The sequence below is a fragment of the Bombina bombina genome, chromosome 2, assembly GCF_027579735.1.
Source record: "Bombina bombina isolate aBomBom1 chromosome 2, aBomBom1.pri, whole genome shotgun sequence".
NCBI lineage: Eukaryota > Metazoa > Chordata > Amphibia > Anura > Bombinatoridae > Bombina > Bombina bombina.
The window spans coordinates 1,326,628,607-1,326,645,854 of record NC_069500.1 but is presented as its reverse complement, the minus strand read 5'-3'; the positions used below and the strand labels follow the sequence as shown (position 1 = coordinate 1,326,645,854).

Below are 17,248 nucleotides of genomic sequence, written 5' to 3'. Positions count from 1 at the left end.
TATATGGCTTTGGCGTTGCTTTTTGGTAAATAGAAGGCCGCTTAATGCCACTGCGCACCACACATGTATTATGCCCAGCAGTGAAAGGGTTAATTAGGGAGCATGTAGGGAGCTTCTAGGGTTAATTTTAGCTTTAGTGTAGTGTAGTTGATCTAGGCCCATCTTGGTATATTTCATGCCACCATTTCACCACCAAATGCGATCAAATTTAAAAAAACTTAAAATTTTTCACAATTTTAGGTTTCTCACTGAAATTATTTACAAACAGCTTGTGCAATTATGGCACAAATGGTTGTAAATGCTTCTCTGGGATCCCCTTTGTTCAGAAATAGCAGACATATATGGCTTTGACGTTGCTTTTATGTAATTAGAAGGCTGCTAAATGCCGCTGCGCATCACACGTGTATTATGGCTAGCAGTGAAGGGGTTAATTAGGTAGCTTGTAGGGAGCTTGCAGGGTTAATTTTAGCTTTAGTGTAGAGATCAGGCTCCCATCTTTTTTTAAGCATATTTACATATGCTGCTGTGTAGAATCCCCCCGTAGCCCCCAACCTTCCTGATCCCCCCCCCCCCCCCCAAACAGCTCTCTAACCCTCCCCCTCTACCTTATTGGGAGCCATCTTGGGTACTGGCAGCTGTCTGCCAGTACTCAGTTTAGAATAAAATACATTTTTTAAATTTTATTTTTTTATTTTTTCTGTAGTGTAGCTTCCCCCCTCCCCCCCAAAGACCAACCTCCCAGATCCCTTAGATCCTTTTTTAATTTATTCCCTCCTCCCTTTCTCCCACTTCTTTACATCACTTTTTTCTGTAGTGTAGCGGTTCCCACCGCTCCCTCCCCGTGCACGCGCACGCCCCCGATCCCGCCCCCCACTTCCTACTTGAAGCCATCGATGGCCGCCCATCCGCCTTCCACTCCCACCAACGATACTGGCCATCGATGTCCGGTGCAGAGAGGGCCACAGAGTGTTTCTCTCAGAGGGCTAAAAATGGTTATTGCAGGATGCGTCAATATCGAGGCATCATTGCAATAACCGGAAAGCAGCTTCCACTGCTTTCCAAGACTGACGCCGTACGCCGTAAGTCCTCAGGCGTTAACTGTATTTTTTTTGAGGACGTACGGCCTACGTCGTCGGTCATTAAGGGGTTAAATGCTGCTCTTTCATATATATATGCATGGCGGAAAACCCAAAACCATATGGATTCATTTTAAAACCAGTTCGGTTGGGAGCACAAAATGATGCCCTTTCACAGTGAATTTGTACTGGGATAATGTGCTATAATGTCCCAGACTCTTGTGGGCCGCCTTTCAGCAGTAAAACAGCACTAGTAGCTTTACTCAGACTTAGAAGAGCTTTAGCCAGCCATAGCGGCTTGTTAATATTACAAATACAGCTGAAATCAAGTGCAGTATAAGATCTATAATAAAACTTCCCTTTAATGGGGTCATATTTTTTTGAAAGAAGTTTTGTAGTGCTCATATAGTTGTGTAGTAGTATAATAGAATATAAACTTTTTGTTTAGTAGAATATAAAGTATTTTAAATTTAAGAAACCTATAACAAATTCTACATGATTTTAAATGATCTATTTCTCCTCTATAAAACTATTATTTTAGTCACTCACTTACTAATTACTAAAAAGATAGTTAGTTTCAGATGAAATTTTAGATAAAGCTTCAGCGAAAACAACAAAATCTTAACATTTAATACATGGTCTGTATAATCTTTGTTTCTCCTTGACATTATGACTATGTCCTACGTTTATTTGTAATCTTGTTTATGCAGTGGGCTACTAAGAGCTTTTGGTGTTTTACAAACCCCCTGTACTAATAAAACATTGACGATTTTGAGTTTTGTCTCATACTTAGATTACTGACGTAACTACATTTTTTTATTCTTTGACAGAGTTTTTTGAGCTCATATCAAAAGCTCAGAGCAACCGTGCTGAAGATCAACGTGGTCTTCTTCGGAAAGAGGACTTGGTTCTCCCAGATTTTCTTCGTTTAACTCCAATTGAAAAAAACACAGTGTCTACAGTGTCTACAGCAACTGTAAAGGTTAATGAAAGAAAGACTAGAAGGAAAGATGGCTTGGATAAAACAAATAACTGTTCTGGCATGTTTCATGCTTCAAAATCAGAGTCACCACCAGGTTTTACAGATAAACATACTAAATCAAGTGACTTTATTCCACCAGTTGGTAGAAGACCCTATGTTCCTTTTCATGCCCCTTTGTCACCAATAGCACACATACAAGAAAGAAATTTACCCTCCCGGGAGAAGCTTTCAAGAGACTTGCCTTCTGAAAATATTCAGACTATAGAGGATGAGAATGTAGCAGACTTAACACTAGTGGCCGAAGGAGACATTAATAGTCCTAATAGCACTTTATTACCACCTTCACCAACTTCACCATATGAAATGAGTAAACTATCAGAGGCCAACGTTTCACCCACTGCTCCATTCTCGGGTATTCAAGATAATTCGGGATATCAGAGATCAGGTATTTCTAGATTTTAACTTTTTTTTACCCGTCAAACTTTTGTATATTCTTTAATTTTTTATTTTGTTTTTAGCAGAGCTTTGCACTTTAATGTAAGATTCTTGCACATTTTATTTTTTTATGCTGATATTTTTATTTTTTATCATTCATTTGAATCCTGAAACACTATTTTTACACTAAAATAAATTAGTAAAATCCTTAGTGTTAGAATAATTGCCAAATATTGTCCATGAACAGGTGGTAAAATTAATAGAGAGTGATTCAGAAAAGCTTCTTTGAATTATTTAATCCAATCTAAGAGAAACCAAGGGTTATCAAATTTATTTAAACTTATTGGGAAATACTCAAAATATTAGGAGCCAGCCATGCAATTCGAGAAAAATAGAATATATTTATTATTAATAAATCCAAAAATGTTTTAAGCCAAAACTAAAATTTTGCGAGCTATAGATTTGTCAAGCCATGAGATATAAATTGTATACAATGTAAGTTTTGATACGTCAACCTCCATGTAAAGATAAATACCTGTAGATATAAAAATAGAATGGCGTGTCATAAGTTTTATTGATACATTCTCATGTAGTGCAACATTTTGTGATTGTATTCAGGAGCTGGAAGAACGCTTTTGTTGTGAAATTATGATCTGCAGTTGAAAACTTGTTTGTAGATATATTTTACAATAAGATAGCAAATCAATTTTCTTAGTTTGAAAATATATAATATATGTGTGTATGTAATATTACCACAGATTAAAATCTGTTTTCTATAATATGGTTGTCTTCCGTTAAAATTTACTCTTACATTAAATTACTTTTTTATATGACAATTGTGCCATAGTTAAAAAGACACAGGCTAATTAAAGGTGCAATAAATTATTAAAATTTTTTAAGACTTGTCGTAATTAGATTTTTTTGAACAAATCTGTAAGATATTTGTATATATTCATATTTTTATTTCAGTGATTTAATGTTTATTCATTTTAGTATGTTACTATTTGTCATTATTTCATTATGAAAAAGAAATATAGAACAAAACTTGAATTGTTTACTAAAATTATCCATGCTTAGTTTTTTTAATTTGTGTCTGTATTCTGTAGTTATTTTTTTACTATATGTGTTATCATTTTCATGTTTTTTTCTTTTCATATAAACCAATAACAGCATAATTACATTTCTGTATAGTTTGTATCAAATTATTAATCTTTCACAACTTAAACAAATATTGGTAGAAATATGAAAGGTGCCTTTTTAATGTTTGGTATTATATAATATGTACGTTCTCAATGATTCAGTAATCACATTAAGCGTGCAGAACTTTACATGCCACTTATAGACCTAATGTTTGAAATATAGACGTCTGTAAAACATTCCTTTTTCATAACTTATAGTACTATCTACATTGCTACTAGTATGACATCTATTAACTGTTTTCACATGTTATTAAAGAGACACAATTTGAAATTTATCTAGAAAAATGTTTGTGTGCACAAATTTTTTATGTGTTTAACTTTTATTGATTGCATAAAAGCACCATTGTCATATTTGACTTCTGTGTCTCTTTTAAAGATGGGCACCATAATTTCTGCAGAGCTTAAATACAATACTCCTATCTCCTATTTTAAGTATAAAATATGTAAAAGACATAAAATGACTTATTTTCTTTTAATACACTTTTAATTTCAGCTCATATCTGTTTATCTCTGTGATCAGCATTTCATACAATTTTAATAGTTTTTTTTATAGTTGACTTGTGCCAAAATGTGCAATTTGTTAGAAAAATTAATTTAAAAAATTTGAATGATTTGAACGGAATTCATTGACAAAAATGAATGATAGAATACATTTTGTTGATTTTTTTAAATTTGTTTATCTTTTACATGTAAACATATAAATGAATGAACAAATGTTCATTATATTAGGTGTTAGTTTTCTGAAAGAATACAAAAAGACAAATGATGGTCATTTCTTTCCAATGGCTTTGGGTGGAGATAGAGGAAAAAATAAGTTCTGCAGGAATTATGATGACATCCTTCATCAGTTAGAAACAAAATGTTTTATACATTCATTAAATAATATACCAGAATGTATTCTGACAAACATTTGGTTTGTTTCTATCGGATATGTAGAATTTAGAGTCATCCGTATGTTTGCACTGTCATGCATGTAAATACAGTATTGTGTAATCTAAGCCTTTTGCATTTCTTTGGCCTTTTGTAGAATTCCTGATTGTAGATATTGTTCTGTGTGCATTTTGTATCCTTTCAAAATGTAATAAACTTTGTCCATAGCTTTGGTCTCATTCTTTTTCTTAAAGGGACAGTGTACACCAACTTTCATGTAACTGCATGTAATACACTCTACTATAAAGACGAATATGCACAGGTACTGATCTAAAAATCCAGTATAAAACCTTTTAAAACATACTTAAAGCGCTCAGTTTAGCACTGTTGATGAGGTTAGGCTGGGAAACCCAGTGAAAGGGGTTGGGAAAACATGAAGAGCAGACCCCCCCCCTCCCCCGCATATGAAAAGACAGATTACACAAACATGAGCCAGCAGTAATCTGTAGACCTGAGTCTACATCTGACACAATGGGGCTGGGTTAGGAGTCTGAAAATCATCACAATGTTATTAAAAAATAAGCAAAACTATACATCGTTACAAAAACACTCCCAGATGGGCTTTATAAATGGATCATCTACAAAACATTTATGAAAAGAAAAATCTAGTGTACAATGTCCCTTTAATCATTATTCCTCCTCTCTGTCATTTATACAGTTCCCACCTAACTATTTCTTTCAATATAGAAATAATTGTATTAATAGCAGCTATAATCACTAATAGAATAGTCATATAATTGTTCTATATGTGAGAGTACCTTACATTTTTACATATAGTGTGATGTAACATTTTAAATGTGCATATGGAGTCAAATTTGCATATTGGTTTGCTTGCCACTGCCAGCCTTTAAATGGCCGCACTAATGGCTTTTTTTTCTTGCATTGTTCCTTTGAGTGTACAATTACATAATATGATGTAAAGGAGAAACACAGTTATGAATATCTAGACCACTGGTTTTCAAACCTATCCTCAGGCCTCCCCAACAGGCCAGAGTTTCAGGATTACCTTGTATGAGAGCAGGGAACATAAGTTTACTAATCAGCTGATTGTTTCACCTGTGCTCCAGTTCAGATATCCTCAAAACGTGGCCTATTAGGGAGGCCTGTGGACAGGTTTGAAAGCCAGTGATCTAGACCAAGTACTGGTAGTATTGTTTTTTTCTATGCCATCAGCACATAAGTGCACACACCTGTTGCATTAAGAGAGTCTTACAATTTTTAAAATGTGAAAACAAATAATGATCACCCAGATAATCCTAAAGTATCTGTATTGCCCAGAAATAACTACATACACAATAATTCAAAGACTTATCAACTGCAACAGAAACTGTGCACTGCTCATGTGCAATGTAGGACAACGTCTCTCTGTACAAATGGTACCAAACACAACTTCCTTTTGCTCCTTATGTAGTAAGTGATAGAATCCTGATATATACACGTTAGGATTTGTGATACAAGTTGTTCCTGTGTTCTAGGAAAGGACATTTTGTTTATACTCACGGCATTGTCTTAAATGATATGATGATATGGGGCAGTTATTACATTTTTATTAGATTTGTTAGCTTGGTACTATTCATTATTCTTTTATCCAATTGCACAGCTCTACCAGACTGAATTGTATTATTAAATGGACTACGTACTGTAAATTTGCTTCCATTTAATGTGTAGCAAATGATCCACATAATCTGGTGGAATGTATTAAATTATTTACTAATTCCTCCTTTTCTTTTATATGCCATCAAACAAATCTCTTAAACAGTTGAAACACCATATTTAATAATAATAAATAATAATAAATACTGCAGTATTGACTGTATAAAAGCTACGTAACCAAGAGGCAGCTGCTGAAATAATTCTCCCATGGGGATAGGACAGACAGCCCAGCCCTTTTTAAATGTGTTCCTGCAACTGGTTTGAATACAAAGGGCTATTTGAACTTGCTCGCCGTCATTTATCAAGCAGCGGTCACCAGACCGCTGCTTCCTGAGCCTCTTCGCCACCTCTAATTTGGCGAAATTCAATCTCCTCGGTCTAGTCAGACCGAGGAGATTGACAGCTCCTGCCTGCGCGTGATTGGCTGTGCGCGGGCAGGGGGCGGGATTGCACGCAAGAGCAAAATTGCGCTTGTGTGCAATGCCGAATACCTGCGGGTATTTTCGCCCCGCCACAGGCGAGCTGAGGCGTACAGGGGCGCGTATACGCGCCCCTGTACGCCTCAGCTTTAATAAATCTAGCCCTAAGTGTTCTTATAAGCTGCTTGCCTGACTACATTGTCTCTTTAACAAATGTTAAATGTGTTGAAGGGGTTAATTGAATAGTTTGCAACAATCATTTGCTTACTAGTAAAATGCTCTTTTTTTTTATTTTTTTAATTAGATTAAAAAATATATATAAAAAAAATATTGAAAATTACTAGTATTAAACAATAAACATTGCATTGCATTTTACGCACAGGGTAAAACAACTTGTTGAAAAGGACATTAATATCATTCCTTCAAGAGACTACATGTGATCTGGAACCAGGCTTAATGGGCATCCCACTGTATATTCTGCAGGATGAGAAGAAAGTCCTCAGGGACTCAATATAGAAATAGAGGCACACTGTTTCAAGTTCTCATTTACAGCCCACAAAGCTTATATTCAGGGTTACACTACATACCATAGAAATGTTAGGATCTCTTATATAGTTTAACAAAATAAGATATTAGGAAGATAAGGTCACATATCATAAACTGACTGTTAATCCTAATACAAAAGAAGTGTAAATGTCCTATAAAAAGCCACATATAATATAAAATGATACTGTCATAACATGATATTGGTTAATCACAGATCCAGGAATAAAAAGTCTATGTAAGTAACACAGCAGATGCAGATCATCTGGGGAGGAGGAAGACCACAAATGTAAGATTATATAATAGTTATTTAATCTGTTTGTCAATAGATATTATCTTTCCAAGGTAAGATTTAGGGGCATATTTATCAAGCTCCGTACGGAGCTTGATGCCCCGTGTTTCTGGCGAGCCTTCAGGCTCGCCGGAAACAGAAGTTATGAAGCAGCAGTCTAAAGACCGCTGCTCCATAACCTGTCTGCCTGCTCTGAGGCAGCGGACAGAAATCAACCTGATCGAATAAGATTGGGTTGATTGCCACCCGCTGCTAGCAGCCGATTGGCCGCGAATCTGCAGGGGCCGGTATTGCACCAGCAGTTCCCAAGAACTGCTGGTGCAATGATAAATGCAGAGAGCGTATGCTGTCGGCATTTATCGATGTGCAGCGGACATGTTCCGCTATATCGGATCATGTCCGCTCGCACAATCATAAATATGCCCCATAGTGTGATCTGATTTTCCCAGCCTATTACAGTAGGGATAGTTTTTCCCCAAATTTCATAGAAGTAGTTTGGTGTTTTTGATAAATATTAGGATAAAGTAGGATGTGTCAACAGGACCTTAAGCTAAGATTACGGCATACTGCCGAAACGCGTCAGCTGGTCTAGTTCAGGGGTCGCCAACCTTTTAGACCTCAGGGACCACAAAACACAATTTTGAAACCCGTGGACCACTAACATGATTTTTTAAAAAAAAAGGTATAAACCTGTATAATGTATGTGTATGTGTATGCGTGTGTATATATGTGTGTATATATGTATATATATATATATATACACACACACACAAACTGTACATAACTAGTATAACCATAGCTAAGTTTACATTATGTATATATTTACACATTTTTAAGAATTATTTTTTGGATTTAACTAACTGAATGACAGAACTGAGAGAATACTTCCAAATGACAGATGAAGGGTGAGTGCCAACTTTTAAACTTGAAACAGAGAGGTAGAAAGTGGGGAAAAAAATAATTATGTTTAAAAGGACCACAAGACTTCCAAGTCCGGTTAGGATTTATTCAAAACTACTTATGATCATGGACAGAAATTGGAGTCATAAATTAAGTTTATATCAGAAAGCTCTCAATATGGATGTGAGCTAACCACGACTGATGTTACTATCAATTACTATAATACTGGTGGGATATGGCTGATCTGCTGGATGGCAATTACTGGAATTCAGGTGCAATGGCTTTGTGCGCAGGAAAATTATTAGAATAAAAAATAATTCATATTTAATTTTAAAAAAAAAAAGATGGAGGGGAGGAAGACAAACAGTGATGTAAGTCTTCCATCTGAAGGCATTAGGAAAATACTACAATAAAACAGGTAAAGGGAAGAAAATAAATGAAATATGAGAAAAACATTTTTTTAAGATTTTCTTTTTTTATATGCTTCAATTCCCCTATTTCAAGCCAAGACTATACCAACCTCTGCTGGCTTTATAATGGAATCATCTTCCTCTGAACAGCGCGCCGGGTGGGAGGAGTTAAAAATACAATCTAGCTACAAAGCAGCTGTTTTGATTAAAAACGTACCTTTTTTTTCTTTTCACAGCCAGAGCAGCTTCCCCCTCCTGGAAATCCTCTCTTCACACATCAGCAATGACTAATCCGGCTTCCTCCAATCACAGCATGGCCTCAGGCAATTTTACCCTGGGGGGAAAGCTGTGATTGGAGGAAGCCGGATTTCATTCACCAAAGTTTACCTTCACGTTAAAAAACTATTTTTTTAGGAGGGGCGAGCAAAAAGGTATTATTTGGCATGTCCACCATATGTGACATAGTGTTCCCTTTGCACCGCATCCTTTTCAGCAAGGGTTAGTAGCTGTTGGGAATATACATTTAAGTAATTGAGGGGTCAAGTACCAACGCGTAAAAATGCTTCAAGTTGGTTTCCATAATGCCATCTGACACAGAGGATTTTGCTGTTGATTGAAAGATGGATTTCTGCCTCAAGTTAGTGTACAAGGTTAATTGTGCTGATGAAGGCAAGTTTAAGATAGACCATGAAAGGGATCATTTTATTTACATGTTGGATTGACATAATTTCTTGAAGAAGTTACAGGTCTTATAATATTTGATCTCTCCTTGTGAGTTGAGAAGAAATTGCTTGGTTGGTGTTAACTAAACCAGTTTTGCGAAATTCAGACAAGTGTTCAAATGGCAGTGACAGCCTTGCAGGTAGGTAACCTCGGCACTCTCCTCGTGGACCTTCTAGGAGGAAGTGCAAACCATAGAAAGGAATGTACTCACTAGGAAGCTGTGATGAATTCCAAAAAATGCTCTATTGAAGACTCTCAACAGATGTTTCTTCAAGCAAATGTAATAAAAAATAGTTAAATTGCCTTTCTCGAGTAAATTTACAATAAAAACATTGCAGAATTCAGAGCCTAAGAAATTAATTGACCTTTTTAATTTGGCTGCCTCTTAAGGCTAAAGTGAGGAAAAGTTGCCTCTATAAATGAGGGTGCATGTGGTTGGTGTAATCCCAGTGGGATCAGATCAGAAATAGTTGCATCATAACACCCATATGCATTTCAATTTGGCACCAAGTTTTATCTGGTCCAGTACACAATTGTATATTTTTCTCTTGTTAGGTGTATCCAGTCCACGGATCATCCATTACTTGTGGGATATTCTCCTTCCCAACAGGAAGTTGCAAGAGGATCACCCACAGCAGAGCTGCTATATAGCTCCTCCCCTAACTGCCATATCCAGTCATTCTCTTGCAAGCTCTCAACATAGCTGGAGGTAGTAAGAGGAAAGGGGTAAAATATAGTTAGTTTTTTCTTCAATCAAAAGTTTATTGTTTTTAAATGGTACCGAAGTGTACTATTTTATCTCAGGCAGCATTTAGAAGAAGAATCTGCCTGCGTTTTTCTATGATCTTAGCAGAAGTAACTAAGATCCACTGCCGTTCTCACATATGTCTGAGGAGTGAGGTAACTTCAGAGGGAGAATGGCGTGCAGGGTATCCTGCAATAAGGTATGTGCAGTTAAGTTTTTCTAGGGATGGAATTTGCTAGAAAATGCTGCTGATACCGGATTAATGTAAGTTAAAGCCTAAATACAGTGATTTAATAGCGACTAGTATCAGGCTTGCTATCAGAGGTATAGACTCTGATTAATGTGGAATATAAAACGTTTGCTGGCATGTTTAATCGTTTTTATATATGCTTTGGTGATAAAACTTATTGGGGCCTAGTTTTTTCCACATGGCTGGCTTTATTTTTGCCTAGAATCAGTTTCCTGAGGCTTTCCACTGTTATAGTATAAAAGTTACAGTTGGTGCAGTTAAAATTACAAACTGTGACATTCAGCTTCCCTCAGCAGTCCCCTGCATGCTATAGGACATCTCTGAAGGGCTCAAAAGGCTTCAAAAGTAGGAGCTGTGGCAGTTATGACTGTTTAAAAAACATTTTTCGTTTTGTTAATCTGTTTTTTGTATTAAGGGGTTAATCATCCATTTGCAAGTGGGTGCAATGCTCTGTAATACACTGTAAAAATTTCGTTAGTTTGACTGCCTTTTTTCACTGTTATTTCAAATTTTGGCAAAATTTGTTTCTCTTAAAGGCACAGTAACGTTTTTTATATTGCTTGTTAACTTGATTTAAAGTGTTTTCCAAGCTTGCTAGTCTCATTGCTAGTCTGTAAAAACATGTCTGACATAGAGGGAACTCCTTGTTCATTATGTTTAAAAGCCATGGTGGAACCCCATAGGAATGTGTACTAAATGTATTGATTTCACTTTAAACAATAAAGATCAGCTGTTGTCTTTAAAAGAATTATCACCAGAGGATTCTGACAAGGGGGAAGTTATGCCGACTAACTCTCCCCACGTGTCGGACCCTTTGACTCCCGCTCAAGGGACTCACGCTAAAATGGCGCCAAGTACATCAAAGACGCCCATAGCGATTACTTTGCAGGACATGGCGGCAATCATGGATAATACGCTGTCAGCGGTATTAGCCAGACTGCCTGAATTCAGAGGAAAGCGCGATAGCTCTGGGGTTAGACGTAATACAGAGCGCGCAGATGTTTTAAGGCCCATGTCTGATACTGCGTCACAATATGCAGAAGCTGAGGAAGAGCTTCAGTCTGTGGGTGACGTCTCTGACTAGGCGAAACCTGATTCAGATATGTCTACTTTTAAATTTAAGCTTGAGAACCTCCGGGTGTTGCTTGGAGAGGTTTTAGCTGCTCTGAATGACTGTGACACAATTGCAGTGCCAGAGAAATTGTGTAGACTGGATAAATACTACGCAGTGCCGGTGTGTACTGACGTTTTTCCAATACCTAAAAGGTTTACAGAAATTATTACTAAGGAGTGGGACAAACCCGGTGTGCCGTTTTCCCCCCCTCCTATTTTTAGAAAATGTTTCCAATAGACGCCACCACACGGGACTTATGGCAGACGGTCCCTAAGGTGGAGGGAGCAGTTTCTACTTTAGCAAAGCGTACCACTATCTCTGTCGAGGACAGTTATGCTTTTTCAGATCCAATGGATAAAAAATTAGGTTACCTTAAGAAAATGTTTATTCAACAAGGTTTTATCCTGCAGCCCCTTGCATGCATTGCTCCTGTCACTGCTGCTGCGGCGTTCTGGTTTGAGTCTCTGGAAGAGGCCTTTCAGACAGCTACTCCATTGACTGAAATACTTGACAAGCTTAGAACACTTAAGCTAGCTAATTCTTTTGTTTCTGATGCCATTGTTCATTTGACTAAACTAACGGCTAAGAATTCTGGATTCGCCATCCAGGCGCGTAGGGCGCTATGGCTTAAATCTTGGTCAGCTGACGTGACTTCAAAGTCTAAATTACTTAACATTCCCTTCAAGGGGCAGACTCTATTCGGGCCTGGTTTGAAGGAAATTATTGCTGACATTACTGGAGGTAAGGGTCATACCCTTCCTCAGGACAGGGCCAAATCAAGGGCCAAACAGTCTAATTTTCGTGCCTTTCGAAACTTCAAGGCAGGTGCAGCATCAACTTCCTCTGCTACAAAACAAGAGGGAACTTTTGCGCAATCCAAGCCGGCCTGGAAATCTAACCAGGCCTGGAGCAAAGGCAAGCAGGCCAGAAAGCCTGCTGCTGCCTCTAAAACAGCATGAAGGAACGACCCCCTATCCGGCAACGGATCTAGTAGGGGGCAGACTTTCTCTCTTCATCCAGGCGTGGGCAAGAGATGTTCAGGATCCCTGGGCGTTGGAGATCATATCTCAGGGATATCTTCTGGACTTCAAAGCTTCCCCCCCCACATGGGAGATTTCACCTTTCGAGATTATCTGTAAACCAGATAAAGAAAGAGGCATTCTTATGCTGTGTGCAAGACCTCCTAATAATGGGAGTGATCCATCCAGTTCCACAGATGGAACAAGGACAGGGATTTTATTCAAATCTGTTTGTGGTTCCCAAAAAAGAGGGAACCTTCAGACCAATTTTGGATCTAAAGATCTTAAACAAATTCCTCAGAGTTCCATCGTTCAAAATGGAAAATATTCGGACAATCCTACCTATGATCCAGGAGGGTCAGTACATGACCACAGTGGATTTGAAGGAGCTTACCTTCACATACCGATTCACAAAGATCATCATCGGTTCCTAAGGTTTGCCTTTCTAGACAGGCATTACCAGTTTGTGGCTCTTCCCTTCGGGTTAGCTACAGCCCCAAGAATTTTTACAAAGGTTCTGGGGTCTCTTCTGGCGGTCCTAAGACCACGGGGCATAGCAGTGGCCCCTTATCTAGACGACATCCTGATACAGGCGTCAAACTTCCAAATTGCCAAATCTCATACGGACATAGTGTTGGCATTTCTGAGGTCGCATGGGTGGAAAGTGAACGAGGGAAAGAGTTCTCTATCACCCCTCACAAGGGTTTCCTTCCTAGGAACTCTGATAGATTCTGTAGAAATGAAAATTTACCTGACGGAGTCAAGGTTATCAAAGCTTCTAAATTCCTGCCGTGTTCTTCACTACATTCCGCGCCCTTCGGTGGCTCAGTGCATGGAAGTGATCGGCTTAATAGTAGCAGCGATGGACATAGTGCCATTTGCGCGCCTACATCTCAGACCGCTGCAATTATGCATGCTCAGTCAGTGGAATGGGGATTACACAGATTTGTCCCCTCTGCTAAATCTGGATCAAGAGACCAGAGATTCTCTTCTCTGGTGGCTATCTCGGGTCCATCTGTCCAAAGGTATGACCTTTCGCAGGCCAGGTTGGACAATTGTAACAACAGATGCCAGCCTTCTAGGTTGGGGTGCAGTCTGGAATTCCCTGAAGGCTCAGGGATCGTGGACTCAGGAGGAGAAACTCCTCCCAATAAATATTCTGGAGTTAAGAGCAATATTCAATGCTCTTCTAGCTTGGCCTCAGTTAGCAACCCTGAGGTTCATCAGATTTCAGTCGGACAACATCACGACTGTGGCTTACATCAACCATCAAGGGGGGACCAGGAGCTCCCTAGCGATGTTAGAAGTCTCCAAGATAATTCGCTGGGCAGAGACTCACTCTTGCCATCTATCAGCGATCCATATCCCAGGTGTAGAGAACTGGGAGGCGGATTTTCTAAGTCGTCAGACTTTTCATCCGGGGGAGTGGGAACTCCATCCGGAGGTGTTTGCTCAATTGGTTCATCGTTGGGGCACACCAGAATTGGATCTCATGGCGTCTCGCCAGAACGCCAAGCTTCCTTGTTACGGATCCAGGTCCAGGGACCCAGAAGCAACGCTGATAGATGCTCTAGCAGCACCGTGGTTCTTCAACCTGGCTTATGTGTTTCCACCGTTTCCTCTGCTCCCTCGACTGATTGCCAAAATCAAACAGGAGAGAGCATCGGTGATCTTGATCGCGCCTGCGTGGCCACGCAGGACCTGGTATGCAGACCTGGTGGACATGTCATCCTTTTCACCTTGGCCTCTGCCTCTGAGACAAGACCTTCTACTACAAGGTCCTTTCAATCATCCAAATCTAATTTCTCTGAGACTGACTGCCTGGAGATTGAACGCTTGATTTTATCAAGGCGTGGCTTCTCCGAGTCAGTCATTGATACCTTAATACAGGCAGGAAAGCCTGTATCCAGGAAAATCTACCATAAGATATGGCGCAAATATCTTCATTGGTGTGAATCCAAGAATTACTCATGGACTAAGGTTAGGATTCCTAGGATATTGTCCTTTCTCCAAGAGGGTTTGGATAAAGGATTATCAGCTAGTTCTTTAAAGGGACAGATTTCTGCTCTGTCTATCCTTTTGCACAAGCATCTGACAGAGGTTCCAGACGTCCAGGCATTTTGTCAGGCTTTGGTTAGAATTAAGCCTGTGTTTAAACCTGTTGCTCCTCCATGGAGCTTAAACTTTGTTCTTAAGGTTCTTCAAGGAGTTCCGTTTGAACCCCTTCATTCCATTGATATCAAACTTTTATCTTGGAAAGTTCTGTTTTTGATGGCTATTTCCTCGGCTCGTAGAGTCTCTGAGTTATCAGCTTTATAATGTGATTCTCCTTATCTGATTTTCCATACAGATAAAGTAGTTCTGCGTACAAAACCTGGGTTTTTACCTAAGGTAGTTTCCAACAAGAATATCAATCAAGAGATTGTTGTTCCATCATTGTGTCCTAATCCTTCTTCAAAGAAGGAATGTCTTTTACATAATTTGGACGTAGTCCGTGCTTTAAAGTTTTACTTACAAGCGACTAAAGATTTTCGTCAAACATCTTCCCTGTTTGTTGTTTACTCTGGACAGAGGAGAGGTCAAAAGGCTTCGGCAACCTCTCTTTCTTTTTGGCTTCGGAGCGTAATACGCTTAGCCTATTAGACTGCTGGTCAGCAGCCCCCTGAAAGGATTACAGCTCATTCTACTAGAGCTGTGGCTTCCACCTGGGCCTTTAAAAATGAGGCTTCTGTTGAACAGATTTGCAAAGCGGCGACTTGGTCTTCGCTTCATACCTTTTCAAAATTTTACAAATTTGATACTTTTGCTTCTTCGGAGGCTATTTTTGGGAGAAAGGTTCTATAGGCAGTGGTCCCTTCCGTTTAAGTACCTGCCTTGTCCCTCCCTTCATCCGTGTACTTTAGCTTTGGTATTGGTATCCCACAAGTAATGGATGATCCGTGGACTGAATACACCTAACAAGAGAAAACATAATTTATGCTTACCTGATAAATTTATTTCTCTTGTGGTGTATCCAGTCCACGGCCCGCCCTGTCCTTTTAAGGCAGGTCTAAATTTTAAACTACAGTCACCACTGCACCCTATGGTTTCTCCTTTCTCGGCTAGTTTCGGTCGAATGACTGGATATGGCTGTTAGGGGAGGAGCTATATAGCAGCTCTGCTGTGGGTGATCCTCTTGCAACTTCCTGTTGGGAAGGAGAATATCCCACAAGTAATGGATGATCCGTGTACTGGATACACTACAAGAGAAATAAATTTATCAGGTAAGCATAAATGATGTTTTTTTGCAAAAAGACTACCTCTCTATACATTTGCAGATTTGGAACCTCCACCTTCATGCAGGGGACGGTATAGTGTATTCCTGTTTATTCTAGGATGGGTGCCCTTCCAAATAAACATATGACCATGCTTTGTAATTTTGGCACAAATGGGGCTTGGAATGGATATAATATCTTAAGTAATAGATGCCATTTTAAAAAAAATGTCTTGTAATTACAAGGTTTTTACTGTCCCTTTCAGGCAAGCTGTGCTTGGTTCAAAGCAATCAATGTTTAGTATGTAGCCAGGTCGATTAAATATGCCGCATACCTATTTCTCCAACATAGGTGTGTCCGGTCCACGGCGTCATCCTTACTTGTGGGATATTCTCTTCCCCAACAGGAAATGGCAAAGAGCCCAGCAAAGCTGGTCACATGATCCCTCCTAGGCTCCGCCTTCCCCAGTCATTCTCTTTGCCGTTGCACAGGCAACATCTCCACAGAGATGGCTCAGAGTTTTTTGGTGTTTAAATGTAGTTTTTATTCTTCAATCAAGAGTTTGTTATTTTAAAATAGTGCTGGTATGTACTATTTACTCTGAAACAGAAAAGAGATGAAGATTTCTGTTTGTAAGAGGAAAATGATTTTAGCAACCGTTACTAAAATCGATGGCTGTTTCCACACAGGACTGTTGAGAGGAATTAACTTCAGTTGGGGGAAACAGTGAGCAGACTTTGGCTGCTTGAGGTATGACACATTTCTAACAAGACTTGGTAATGCTGGAAGCTGTCATTTTCCCTATGGGATCCGGTAAGCCATTTTCTTATTTTTCAATATAAGAATACAAGGGCTTCACAAGGGCTTTAAAGACTGGTAGACATTTTTCTGGGCCAAAACGTTTACTATATAAGCATGTTTAATGGTTTATAACTTAGGAGAGTTATTTTAATCTTGGCAAATTGTTAAAAAAACGGACAGGCACTGTATTGGACACCTTTTTCACTGGGGGCCTTTTCTAGTCATAGGCAGAGCCTCATTTTCGCGCCACTAATGCGCAGTTGTTTTTGAGAAGCAAGGCATGCAGATGCATGTGTGAGGAGCTCAGATCCACTGAAAAAGCTTATTGAAGGCGTCATTTGGTATCGTATTCCCCTCTGGGCAGATACCAGGGACTGTATAGGGGTTAAATGTAAAAACGGCTCTGGTTCCGTTATTTTAAGAGTTAAAGCTTTCAAATTTGGTGTGCAATACTGTTAAGGCTTTATGACACTGTGGTGAAATTTTGGTGAATTTTGAACATT

General features: G+C 38.9%; 1 protein-coding gene across 1 annotated transcript in view; it reads left to right on the top strand.

Moving 5' to 3' along the window:
* Positions 1–17,248, top strand: part of RGS12 (regulator of G protein signaling 12) — a 447,605-nt gene that overhangs the window by 362,324 nt on the left and 68,033 nt on the right. Inside the window, exon 17 of the mRNA XM_053704191.1 lies at positions 1,907–2,503. Within this exon, the coding sequence (XP_053560166.1) occupies positions 1,907–2,503 (597 nt within the window). The remainder of the gene's footprint in view (positions 1–1,906; positions 2,504–17,248) is intronic.